Source organism: Culex quinquefasciatus, chromosome 1 (assembly GCF_015732765.1).
Source record: "Culex quinquefasciatus strain JHB chromosome 1, VPISU_Cqui_1.0_pri_paternal, whole genome shotgun sequence".
Lineage (NCBI taxonomy): Eukaryota > Metazoa > Arthropoda > Insecta > Diptera > Culicidae > Culex > Culex quinquefasciatus.
The window spans coordinates 37,326,150-37,340,349 of record NC_051861.1 but is presented as its reverse complement, the minus strand read 5'-3'; the positions used below and the strand labels follow the sequence as shown (position 1 = coordinate 37,340,349).

The window sequence follows — 14,200 nt, the reverse complement described above, 5'->3', positions numbered from 1 at the left end:
AAGTTGTGTTGTTTGTTTTTCATTAGATCGTTTCCAACGACCGTGTAAAGATGTCAATCGAGAAATCAAAAGTGCTAAATGGAGATAAACTTTCTGTCAAGCTTCTGCTAAGTTTTCCACGACAGCTGCGAAAGTTTCACTCCATGTTACCGGCTCTCACATTTTTTTTTAATTTCTCGATTTTTAGTGAAACAAAAATTAACTCAAAACAGACAAACTCTTCGCCACAGTGCCTTACAGATCGAGATCGGGCTGTCATAGTCCCGGCAAAATATGTTGGCTGACAATCGGGTGGTCAGTTAGAAAACCCAGCTATAAGTCGCACGACAAAAACCTTTAACAAGAAAGGGAAAGCTGATCTGATGCAAGCAATCCCGCAGCTGTCAATTTAAATTTCTGACTAGAATTTTATTGAAAATTCATGCAACATTCATTGTAATGTGGAAACCTGCTTTTTAACGAAGCGTTCGATAACTGGGCTGTAGCCCTCTTAAAAAGCAGACAAATGTCAAAAAACAATAACAAACCAAATTGACGGAGGGGTCATAGGATGTAACGATCATGCGTAATAAATATTTTTTTTGTTTTAAGTTTTTGTGAAATTTTGAGTCACAATTTAGGGAAACTTAAAAAATGATTGTCCCCTCGGTATTTTCCGTTCAGCTCGGTAAGCGAGCAACATTTGGTAAGAATGTTACAAAAAAAATGAAACCATCGAAAAGATCTGCTACGATCATTTGGAAATGTGTTGTTTAAAATCAGTTTGTCAAAGAATTCGTTGAAAATATTATTTTATCTAGTTTAAGGCCGTTGCAAATATTTTTTGAAGTTTATGTCCCTAGACTCTGGCCAAATTAGAGGGGCAAACAAATATAAAAATATAAAAAATTAAATTACAAGTCATGCACAGTGGTCTGAGAAGTGAAATAAGCAGGAAAAAAATATTGCTGCTTCGGGGAAGCATTTTAGAGCTCTGGTGTCATAGGAGGGTAATTCTCCGCCAACTCACACAGCAGTTGCCCTGACCCCTCTTCGATTTGCGTGATACTTTGTCCTAAGGGGTAACTTTTGCCCCTGATCACGAATCCGAGGTCCGTTTTTTGATATCTCGTGACGGAGGGGCGGTACGACCCCTTCCATTTTTGAACATGTGAAAAAAGAGGTGTTTTTCAATAATTTGCAGCCTGAAACGGTGATGAGATAAAAATTTGGTGTCAAAGGGACTTTTGTGTAAAATTAGACGCCCGATTTGATGGCGTACTCAGAATTCCGAATAAACGTATTTTTCATCGAAAAAAACACTAAAAAAGTTTTAAAAATTCTTCCATGTTCCGTTACTCGACTGTAAAAATTTTTGGAACATGTCATTTTATGGGAAATTTAATGTACTTTTCGAATCTACATTGTCCCAGAAGGGTCATTTTTTCATTTAGAACAAAATTTTTCATTTTAAAATTTCGTGTTTTTTCTAACTTTGCAGGGTTATTTTTTAGAGTGTAACAATATTCTACAAAGTTGTAGAGCAGACAATTACAAAAATTTTGATATATAGACATAAGGGATTTGCTTATAAACATCACGAGTTATCGCGATTTTACGAAAAAAAGTTTTGAAAAAGTTGGTCGTCATCGATCATGGCCATTCATGGTCACCCGCGACAGACACGGACGACGAAACAAATAGAAACGCAAAAAGTAACTTTTTCAAAACTTTTTTTCGTAAAATCGCGATAACTCGTGATGTTTATAAGCAAACCCCTTATGTCTATATATCAAAATTTTTGTTATTGTCTGCTCTACAACTTTGTAGAACATTGTTACATTGTTACACTCTAAAAAATAACCCTGCAAAGTTAGAAAAAACACGAAATTTTAAAATGAAAAATTTTGTTCTAAATGAAAAAATGACCCTTCTGGGACAATGTAGATTCGAAAAGTACATTAAATTTCCCATAAAATGACATGTTCCAAAATTTTTTACAGTCGAGTAACGGAAAATGGAAGAATTTTTAAAACTTTTTTAGTGTTTTTTTCGATGAAAAATACGTTTATTCGGAATTCTGAGTACGCCATCAAATCGGGCGTCTAATTTTACATAAAAGTCCCTTTGACAACAAATATCCATCTCATCACCGTTTCAGGCTGCAAATTATTGAAAAACACCTCTTTTTTCGCATGACCAAAAATGGAAAGGGTCGTACCGCCCCTCCGTCACGAGATATCAAAAAACGGACCTCGGTTTCGTGATCAGGGACAAAAGTTACCCCTTAGGACAAAGTTTCACGCAAATCGAAGAGGGGTCGGGGCAACTTTTCCCGATTTCGTGTGAGTTGGTAGAGAATTACCCAGGAACATTTGATCAGTACAAAATTCTACGACTTTTGGTCACGACGATATTAGGGTGGTCCTAAATTTTCTAAGTGTTTCAAAATCTATCTCCGCAACCTGATGAGATAGGGACATACTTTATTCGGCATTTTTGTAGTTCTAACCATTTTGTACAACTTTGCTGAAGACACTAAATTTCTATCTCTTAATCTGTTCATTCTACAGCTTTTTTATGAAAAGTGCTAGGGTTACCCTTCAAAAATGTGTTTTTATCCTATAACTTTCTTGCATTATTTTTGGCAATTTTGGTGTCTTGGAAACATATTTGGAGGACTAAAAAACGTGTCATTTGACGAAGAAACGAAGTCGCTAGCTAGTTTTCTTTAAAAGTTAGAGCAATTTTACGTTTTCAAATAAGCCTTTTACAAATGTTTGAATTTTTTTTAGTGGAAACCAAATAATATTCTGTTTGTTGCATTTAAAATCTTAAGACTTCTTTTTTAAGATGATGATAAAATATCAAGAGGGTTTTTTCGATAACTAAAATAAAAAGTGTTTGAAGATTGCTATTTTTTGATATATTTAATAAGTGAAATGGCAATTTCATATAAAAATCGAAGTTTCAAACATTTTTGGTGCCTAGCACTAGTACTTTTCATATAAAATGTTGTAGAATGAACAGATTAAGATATAGAAATTTGGTGTCTTGAGCAAAGTTGTTCAAAATGGTTAGCACTACAAAAATACCGAATAAAGTATGTCCCTATCTCATCAGGGTGCGGAGAAAGATTTTGAAAAACTGAGAAAATTTAGCATCATCCTAGTATCGTCATGACCAAAAGTCGAAGATTTTTGTACTGATCAAATGTTCCTTTGACACCAAAGCTTTAAAATGCTTCCCCGAAGCAGCAATAATTTTTTCCTGCTAATTTCACTTCTCAGACCACTGTGCCATGGTTTTAACATTTCAAGGAAAAAAGTGTTTTGAACTGCATTTTACACTTGCCCAGATGTTTTGCAATCTTTAGTTTTTGAAATATCAAAGTATTTGCTAAATATCTTTTTTTTTGTCGTCAAAAAAAAATGTTGCTGTACACCCAAAGGAAAAATATATCTCAATATCTGCAACACTGGATTTGCTGCAGAAAATGTCACATTTTATAACATTTTTTTGCAGCAAGCCCGTAGTTCATTTTTGCCCGCGTGTAAACATGTCAGCGATCTGCAGTTCTCACCAACACATATAATGCTGGCCCGTCCCCGAGCAACACTCCAAAGAGAAGAATATGTTGATGCTCTTTGCCTCACATTTCATCAAGCGTGCATGGCGCGGTGGTAGCGTGTCGGATCAATAATCAAGAAGTTGGTGGTTCGAATCTGGTTCTGTTAAGGGTTTTTTTGTTGTGAAATACAACCAAAAAGCCGTCGGTAATGTTGATTATTTTTAAAATCTAGATTACGCCATTGCAAATATTTTTTGAAGTTAAAGTCGTCCCCTTCAAAATCGGTCCGAAAATTCAGGGAGCAAAAAAAAAATATTTTCAAAAAGCTTCAACATTTTAATTGAAAAAGAAGTCTTAGACTAATAAACTGTTTTTTTTTTCAAATAAATTTTCTTGCGTTTAAAATCATATTTAGCATATTTGAGATAGATCAACAGTATTTAATTTTTTGGTGAAATTCCGTTGTACAGTCATTCCTTTTATTCGCAACATTTTAAGTTGGAGCCTTTTGATTTTTTTTTTTTGCCCCCTGATTTTTCGGACCGCTTATGAAGGGGGCGACATAGAGCGTCCAATTTCCAGTCCCGGGAAAAAAATTCCCGGGAATCCCCGAGATTTCCCGAAAAAAAATATTTTCCGTTTCCCGGGAAATTTGTAAATTTCCCGGAATTCCCGACATTCAAGCGGAAGTATACATTTTCTTAAATTTTATGAACCATTTTTTGAAAAATGATAAATGAACAAACTTAACATGATTTTGTTCAATTAAATGTATTGTTTGGTTAATTTTTGAATCAACTGGAACTAGATGTTGCTCAATGAATATTACATTATAGCAATTAGGTTAGCTTTTTACAGATTGATGTTATTTTATAAAAACAATATGAACTCCTTACCTCCAAATTAAAATTGAGATTTTTTTAAGTTTTTGTTTACCATGATCAAATGAGATGAAAATCGAATTTGTGCAAAAAGAATTAATCCAAATGGTTGAATACCTAGTAATAAAGAAATTAAAATTTGAAGTAAAAGAATTATGGAGCACTGGTGCAACTACATGTGTTAGAGGGTTAAATGTGAAAAAAATACTTTTAGTTGAATGATGTTAATTTATCGTATAATTTAAATCATGTTGCATAATAATACAAAAAAATCATTGAAAAATTACAATTTTGTTGCATAATATTAAATAAAACCAAGATCACAAAAATTTTCAATTAATTTAAAATTTCCCGGGAATTCTCGGGATTTCCCAGGAAATTGGCTGAAAATTTCCCGTTTCCCGGGAAATTGGACGCTCTAGGGCGCCATAAACTTCAAAAAATATTTGCAACGGCGTTATCTAGATTTTAAAAATAATCGTTTATTGAAAAAAAGCTCCAGTTGGCTCAAAACCACTTTTCTCAATTAGACAATGAACGATTAAACAGCTAGTTGCTTCGATTTTTTACCATCATTTCCATTTATTGGTAAGGAAGGACAAACACTTTTGAATTGACGTGGAATTGCACTGCAAAAAGTAAACGAGCAAGCGTCTCCATCAAACTCTAAAACGCTCTTAACTTCCAATGGAGACGCGTGGTATGATGAGCAAAATTTACTGCAATTACAAAAACCTCTGAAATTGTGTAATTTACTTCTGTTTGAATTTTTTTTAAGAATTTCATGTTAAAAGAAATATACTTCAAAATTGTTCACTTGTTGCATAGGAAAAAGTATCGGATTCGGAATAAAAATGCTGCGTTGTTTGGAATCAAGAATAAAATAATCTAAATTGTGTTTCCATGTTCAATCTTTAATTAAATTTAACCTTCAAAAATTCATCAATGCACGAGATCCAATCTGCCAACGTTTGCCTAATCCAACAACACAGTACAAGCACTCGTGACATCAAATTCGTTATCGGGGGAGGGCCTTCAATATCTATGAACAACTTTTTCCATTTTCCAACATTTTGACACGTTCATCTCACCCTGACAAAAAAAAAACCCGTCCTACGAGCCCTCGGGATCTCACAACAAAAAAAACGGCAAAAGCTTAGTCGATGTTCCTCTTTTTGTCGTTTCCTAAAACAAGTAAAGTTATTTGATTAGTCCACGCGTTTTAGCCGAGTTGGTGCGCGATATCCAAATCGCCACTATACTGTTGGACGTTGTATTTTTTTCCGTTTTTACTTTATTTTTGCTGACCCACTCTCTGTCCTTTCATCAACATTCTGTGCAATTTCGGTGTGTCGTTGCTTTTTTCTACTCGTTGTTTAGGACTTTTTGCCGAGCAGTCGTCGCAAATTGAGTGCAAACTTTATAAAAGGGCACATCAGCAAAAAAAATAAACTGTACTGCTTTTTTTTTGCTGATTTGCTTTTTTGAAAAGTTAGCTCCTTGTTGGAATTTGTCCTGGAAATAAACACACATACTACCCAACAAAAAAACGAGACAACTTCCAACAGGGTGCCAACTGGGACGTAAAAGAGCTGAAAACTATATTAAAATTAGAAAAATACAACAAACAACCATAATTAACTCTCAACTTCATCGTACTAACCGGGTTTGTACCTCTTTTTCTCTCTTTTTTTTCTTGTTTCTTCTCCCTTCACAGAATGTGACCAGACGTTCGTGTCCCGGTCCGGGGGGCCGGCCAACGGAACGTTCAGCGCGCCGCTGCTCACGAACGCGGCGAACCACTCGCGCCAGTGTCTGTACATCTTCCTAGCAGGTCCCGGCCAGCGGGTCGACGTCACCTTCACGTCCTTCAACCTGAGGGGATCACCGCCGGAGTGAGTATAGAGAGAACAACAGTGGAGGAAAAATCTCGTTTGAATTAAACGGATTATGATGGTCACTGAAGTGGATAACAAAATTTTAACTATTCTTTTAACATGCGCTGAAGACTCCAGAGATTTTAAAGGTTTTTAAACCATTTAACATTTTCAAAAGTACGCCTGCAATCAATCTTAAAAACGTAACCATAAACATTGATTCCATTATAGCTGCTTTGACATTTTACAAATGTTCGCACCTAATTCAACGTATCAAATGTCAAATGATTGGTGTCGTACTTTTGACAGCAGAGCAATTCTCTACGAAATCGGTCTTTTTTTCTTAATTATATTTTTTGCATTTTTTTAATCCGACTGAAACTTTTTTGGTGCCTTCGGTATGCCCAAAGAAGCAATTTTGCATCACTAGTTTGTACATTTAATTTTCCATACAAATTTGGCTGGACAGCTTATATATGTAGAGTTTTTTTTTGAAAAGGACCAATAAACCAAATTTTCAGATTTTGATTTTTGGGTGTTTTTTAATACCCCTGACTCAAGGCGGTTTCAAAAACACCCAAAATGCAAAAACTGGAAATTTGGTTTATTGGACCTTTTCAAAAAAAACTCCAGATATGAAAATTCAAAAATCTGTATCTTTTGAAGGGTTTTTTTTATCGATTCGCTGTCTTAGACAAAATTGTATTTTTTTTAATTTTCTGATTTTTTAAATATTTATTATTTATATTTTATCGTTTTCTGATACTTGTAAGAAATTTTCAAATCAGGCAAAAAATCTTGTTAATCGAGTTATGATTTTATTAACCAATACTATTTTTTTCTTTTTTTCAAAAAAATCGAAATATTGGTCGCAAAAATTTTTTCAACTTCATTATTCGAAGTATAATCGATTTAGCAATCAAAAAGTTCTTCAGTGAAATTTTGATAAAGTGCACCGTTTTCAAGTTATAGCCAGTTATAGCGATAATTTCACGCTTTGACATTGAAAATCGTCCCGAAGCAAATTGACAGAAGATGTTCCGATCTTTTCGGAAAACATATAAGGTCAAGCTTGGTCATGACTTCTACAGGCAGAAAAAAAGTCACATATTTAAACGAAATCGAAACTTCTGTGAAGTAATTTTTAATTGGAAATTTTGATTGTACTCATCAAAAATAGAGCCATTTTTTATCTTTTATAAACAGTTTTTGAAAATCCACTATTTTCGAAAACTGGCAGCACCGCCAAATGAATTTCGACCAACTTTTGTAACAGCTCAAAAATATGCCGCTTTTGGATACTTAAACATATCCCAAAAAGTGATTTTTCAAAAATGGTAATTTAGTACAACTCAATATTTGGTGTGAAAATTTGAATAAAAAATCGGGTAAAAATATTAAGTGTCATTCCTATTTTCTGAAAGTCGTAAGGGACCATCCATAAACCATGTGGACACTTTTTTGGAAATCCTGCATGACTTTTTTTTGGGGGTCTGCATGACTTTTTCTCCCAACAAAATTTCATTTTTTTGTTTGAATAGAATGTGGTTTGTTTCAAGACAAATATTTATGTAAATTTTTAAAAAGTATGGTATAACTTCTTAACATTAAAATCAAAATCGATTAGAATGTTGCTTGTGTCAAGGACATTAACTTCACCTCTAAATTATTGAGGGGGATAAAAATCTCTTCAAAATTCAATTAAAAATTACAGAGCAATATGGCACAAACGAAGTTTTTTTATTTAAGTTGTTTTGTAATTTTCCAAGTTTAATTCAATCAAGCAATGTTTAAATTATTCTACGTGGCAGTTTTTGTATGAAATTAATAAATTTGCTTAAATGGGTCTTTCCTACACTTTTTCACATAATTTTAATTTTATTTAAGGGGTTACATACAAAAAAAGTCAGAGGTTGGTGTGAGCACCCACTTAATTTTATTTAAAATCGGTTTTCAGGGCATTAAAATATACATTTTCATCTAGGGACCATCCATAAACCACGTGGATGGAGGGGGGGGGGTATGGCAATTGTCAACGAAAGGGGGGGGTGTTGAGAATCCCAAAAAGTGTCCACGTGGTTTATGGATGGTCCCCTATCATCAAGACAAACTTGAAGACATTTGACTGTACCATTGATATGGCTATTTGAAGTTAGCAGTTTCAAAAAACGGGTGCCACGATATCTTAACGCTGCCTTGACCAAATCGGCTCAAAATTTTGGTGAAGACTCGTTAAACTGGTCCTGTGTGCATGACGAAGGCCGATTTTCAAAAAACTTATTTTAAAAAAAATTGTGTTTTTCCTATAAAAATCAGTTTTTGTCAGTTTTTGATTTTTGTATTTTTTTTAAGCAAAATTTCAAAATCGGGCTTCGTCATGCACACGGGATATGTCTTGAGAGTCTTCACCCAAAATTTTAGCCAAATTGGGTACTAAAGCCCTATGTAAATTTTTATGTACAACGGTAAAAAACACCATTAAAAACCATTTTTGATCACTTTTTTTCATTTTAATGCAAAAATAAATTTTGACAAGACAACATTTTTTCGATGGATCAACTATGGTTCCCTTGGAACGAGCTGTCAAGCAGGAGCTTTTCTGTCAAGAAGGACCGCGAGGACTCTTTGTGGTCGTACGAAGGGTCATTGTACTCAGAATAATAAGCTTTATAGCTGTAAACAATAATATCAGCAATCTAAGCTTCATTTTAGGACCCAATTGGTCCATCCCATCTCGAGATATCGTGGCACCCGTAAATCAACTCGGTGTTTCGAAAAAAACGCTCAGAAAGTTTGACAGTCCACTTTGCGCACGGCAAAATGTTGAGCAAAAAATCGTCTCTAACTCAGTTTAATCATGTAATATCTTCATGAAACTTGCAGGAGTGATTAAAAATCATATTTTTAGAAGATTCAATAAATTTTCTGTGATATGAAATTTTGTGCTTTTCTACATGTATGTTACCTCATAAGAATCAAATGTTTATATAAGATCTTGTCGAAATCGTGATATTTCTTTGTCTCCTGAAAAAATCAACAGAATATCGAAAATTTTTTTAATTTTTGCGTCTTTGGTTTATGCATACAAGTTACCATACAAATTTTAGGCGGCCCATACAAAGACGGTATTAAATAGGGCGTCCAATTTTCCCGGCTTTTGAATTTCCCAGGAAACGGGAAAAATATTTTTGATATCCCGGGAATTACCGGGATCCCGGGAAATTTTTGTAGCAGTCATAAAATCTATGTTTCAATAATATTTTATATGGTTTCAAGCTTAAAATTATAGAATTATCTCCATAATAATAATAATTGGTGACGATCTACACTTCAATAAACAAGGACGACAGTTATCAAATAACTTAAAAGAAATTAAAAATGTCGGCTTTTGTGATTAAATTATTCTTAAAGCTAAGTGTAATTACTCATTTTAAAAAAAAATCTCTAGAAATAAAATGATACCAATCAATTATTTTATATAAAACATATTTTACAAATTATCTTTAAGTTACTTCCGCCAACTGGGGATAATCAGGACTACAGGCTGAAAAGGTGCAGGAAATTTCAGAGCAATAAATTTGGAAATCAGTGTACTAATTGTTTTGATTCCGGTGTTTGATGAAAAATAATTTAAGATTATATTTTTTTCAAATTTAAAATCCTTAATATAAATAAAATACCCTGTCTTTTAAAAAAATACAGTTACACAGAAAATATTCAAAGCACCAGGCATTTTGCAGATCTGTGAACTAAAATTCAAACCATTTTCTCTAATAATGTTCATCTATTTCTATAACCGAACCTGAATTTCCAGACCAAAATATAATTTTTTTTTTCAATTTCGGGAATTCCCGGGACAAATTTTGAAAATTCGCTGGATTCGGGAATTCCCGGTTTTGCAAAAATCCCGGGATTTTTGTCCCGGGAATTCCCGGTTTGGACGCACTAGTATTTAAATTTTTGAAAAATCAGTATCTTGAGAATATAGCTTCAAAAGTTTAATGTTTGATAAACTTTACTCATAAATCAAACACGATTCAAGCCTTTATAAGAAACAGAGTTTGTGAGGGTAGATTTAATATGCTTCAAAAAACTGTGATGGTGGTGGACAAAAGGGAGAGGGGGGCGTTAATTTTAGACGATTTTAGCGTGACATACTTTATGGATGACGCCTAATCAGAAATTTTCAGCTCCGGCTCCGACTCCGACTACAGCTGTTCTAGTTTCTAGTTTTGACGATTCCGACTCCACAGCCATAGTTGTCAGTTTGTTGAAAGAATCATGTTTTCTGTGTTTTTTTTTTTTTTTCTTGAAAGCATAGAACATTTGATTATAAATTGAATAGAACTTTACTAAAATTTTAAATATTTTCAACAAAAAGAAATGATTTTTCCAACACAAAAAGAGCAACGCTGAAACTTTTGTTTAACTCTTGCTCAATAGTAGTTTTTTTTTATTCTCTAAAACACATCTTAAAATTGTGTACCATTTTAAAGTGGAACTTAATGTAAAAATACCTTATTAATTACAGAATGGACCCTTGTAAAGTTTAAGGCAAATAAAAAATACAAAAATAATTTTATTCAAAAAAGGTTTGTTTTCTTAAATAATTGCGTACTATAACGATTCAAATTTACCTATAATGATTTTCTGATCATTTAAAATTACAGTTAATTTGTTAATTGTAATAATTTAAAAGAGATTCACATCTGTTTGTCCGTCGTACTAATGCCATAATAAGGTCAAATATCCAAAGTTGATACACATATCATAGAAAAAATAAATGATTGATTGCAGAAACATTATGATCGAATGCTGAAGTTTAATGATATTTTTTGCTTCTAACGTTGTGCAGCAAACACAAAAAAACTCAATTTTCATTTCAAATTAAAAAATATATATATCTAGAGTTTATTTTAAGTCCTCTAAACATACGGAAGACAATAGCTAATAGGACCTTTTAAAAACTCTAGACTCTAAACTCTAGATATTTAAACTACTCTGAACTGATAGGTAATTGAATTTTTCTTCATCGAAGGTATTCTGTCCCTGTTCGCATAAATGTCCCAACAGCAAAAACAGCAGACTGAAGTTAAAATGATGTTTTCCCTCAAGCAGTAAAAATGTCGTCCTAGCCTATATTTTTGTTTTTCAAGAAAATTCTCAGGAGTCTTCAGCGTAAAAAATAATGGAACAAAATTGAAAAATATCACATATCATAAAAAACAGTCATATTTATACAAAAATATTCGCTTGAAGTTTAGACAGCAAACCGTAGCATTTGAAGAGCAATATATTGTACACAGTAATCGACACACAAGTCACCCTTTCCCACATCTGAATGGTATCAATATTTAACCGTGTTCACAGTGTAAATCACCCAGACAAAAGTAAATAAGAATAAAAATTAAACACGCTCGCTCACATGCCCAAAAGCTCAGCAAAAACACACCCACAAAACGTGTTGCAGCTTTTCGGGGAAAAAAAGTAAAACCAAACAAACCCCCCCGAAAAAAAACCCATATTCAAAGATCACATATCCAAAAATCCCTGTTTAATCAAACGAACCCCATCTCGATGTTTTCACACATCAAACACACCCCACACTCACCCCACCAGTAAGCCCAAGTAGAAAGTTGTTATACACGTTACAATGCGCAATGTAGCCAGGCAGCTGCTGTGTTCAAGTTGACACGAAATCAAAACTCACCAAACAACAGCTCCATAAAATATCATTACACTTTTGGTAAACATTAACAGTAAAGAAAAAAGATTAATTTGCAGCACTGCCCTCAACTGTCAACACGCTAAAAACTAAAAAAAAAAAAAAACAAAACAAACAAAACTTTGTTCATACACCGTTGAGCGTGTAAAACGTCATAATCGAGCAGTGCTGCGAGACTCGCTAAACAACCAACGAAAATGAAGAGCTAACCAAGTTTGCACTACCAAACCTTCCAAATCAGTGCTGTTAAACGTTAATTAACGTTAACGCGTCCGTTAATCGTTAAAATTAACGAGAACGCGAACGGAGCCTACGTTGATCTTAACGAGAACGCGAACGGAACACGTTAATTAACGCGTTAATCCTTCTGAGGCCCCGACTTTGAAGGCCTGTATCTCCCAAACGGTAACATCTAGCGGGTTACTTCCAGTTGCATTTTACGGGCATTAACTGTGACTATGAGTTCCCGGTGAGGTTATTTGTCCAAAGTTACCACCGGTTCCGGCAACCCGGAACATCCGTCAAGCATGTTTTTTTTTAAAGCTTTTGTCATTCAATCGACATTTGAGCCAATGTTATGAAACGTTGTTTGTAGTACATAGGTACACTGACTACCTTGGGCAGTTCAGGGCATCTGTGGCCACTCCGGAACCGATTCCATGGTACCATGCAAATTGTTCCGATGATTGTGATGTTCAAAAGTCGACATGTTGCTTATCAAATTTAGTCAAATGAAAATCTATTATAATGCCGGTGCCCTTTGACCCGATCGGACCAATCCGGAACCGGTTACCGGTGACTGGAGGAAGTGTAGTGAGTATAGGAAAAGTCCTGTCATGCGACATATCAAACTTCATGAAATTGAAAATTATAACCAATGAAGGCCAAACTGACGTCAACAGGGTTGATCCTTCCGGAATCGGCCATTGGAGGCCACAGTGCTTCCCCCATCGCAGGTACATCGCACGCCTGCTACCAGCAAACCTTATGGAGCCAAAAAATAAAATGACATTTATTTGGACTGCTCGCTCTGTGTTACTTTGTGGCTATACACTTGTATTTGTTGGCTGGTTTTAAAATCATTGACAGAACATTCGGAAGTGGTTCCGTAACGCAATCTAGGAGGCCTTGAACTAAAAATCAGGCAAATTTGACAATTGACGTAATAAACAGCAACTACTGGCTCTTTGATTGGGTTTCCATGGTAACCGGCGAGATGAGAGTGTCAAACCTAAACAATTCAGCTGGCTACTTGGCCTACTTAGATGCAGTGCAATGGGACTCCAACTGCGTACCATCTTGTAGCCTACAAACTGCAAGCGCACTGGAGTTTAAAGGCTGGTCAACCGGAACCAATACAAAAGTGAAAGTGTATATTTCCTGAATAAAATAAAAAATCTACATATTGAATCATAAGGCATCGACATGCATCTAAGTGGACATAATTTTCAATTTCATGAAGTTTGATATGTCGCATGAAAGGACTTTTCCTATACTCACTACACTTCCTCCGGTCTCCGGTAACCGGTTCCGAGTGGTCCGATCGGGTCAAAGGACACCGGCATGATAATAGCTGATTAATGAGTTTCATTCCACTAAATTTGATAAGCAACATGTCGACTTTTGAATATCACAATCATCGGAACCATTTGCGTGGTACCATGGAATCGGTTCCGGAGTGGCCACAGATGACCTGAACTGACCCAAGGTAGTCAGTGTACCTATGTACTACAAACAACGTTTCATAACATTGGCTCAAATGTCGATTGAATGACAAAAGCTTTAAAAAAAACATGCTTGACGGATGTTCCGGGTTGCCGGAACCGGTGGTAACTTTGGACAAATAACCTCACCGGGAACTCATAGTCACAGTTAATGCCCGTAAAATGCAACTGGAAGTAACCCGCTAGATGTTACCGTTTGGGAGATACAGGCCTTCAAAGTCAGGGCCTCAGAAGGATTAACGCGTTAATTAACGACGTTAATTAACGGCGTTAATTAACGTGTTCCGTTCGCGTTCTCGTTAAGATCAACGTAGGCTCCGTTCGCGTTCACGTTTAGGTTAACTTTTAACGATTCCGTTAAGTTAAACGTCGTTTATTTAAACGTTTAACAGCACTGTTCCAAATCGATGTCAAGCTTGCTCGCCGACAAGTTGTAGACGCGA

At 34.9% G+C, this 14,200-nt stretch overlaps 1 protein-coding gene across 13 annotated transcripts in view; it reads left to right on the top strand.

Annotated features, from left to right (window-relative positions):
- The window catches only part of LOC6035079 (tolloid-like protein 2), a 331,983-nt gene that overhangs the window by 276,836 nt on the left and 40,947 nt on the right, over window positions 1-14,200 (top strand). For all 13 annotated transcript variants that reach the window (XR_005277617.1, XR_005277619.1, XM_038256540.1 and 10 more), the window contains one exon: window positions 6,149-6,326. Coding sequence is in view for 11 of the 13 variants with exons in the window: in XM_038256540.1 (XP_038112468.1) it covers window positions 6,149-6,326 (178 nt within the window). In the remaining 2 variants the exon portion in view is untranslated. The remainder of the gene's footprint in view (window positions 1-6,148; window positions 6,327-14,200) is intronic.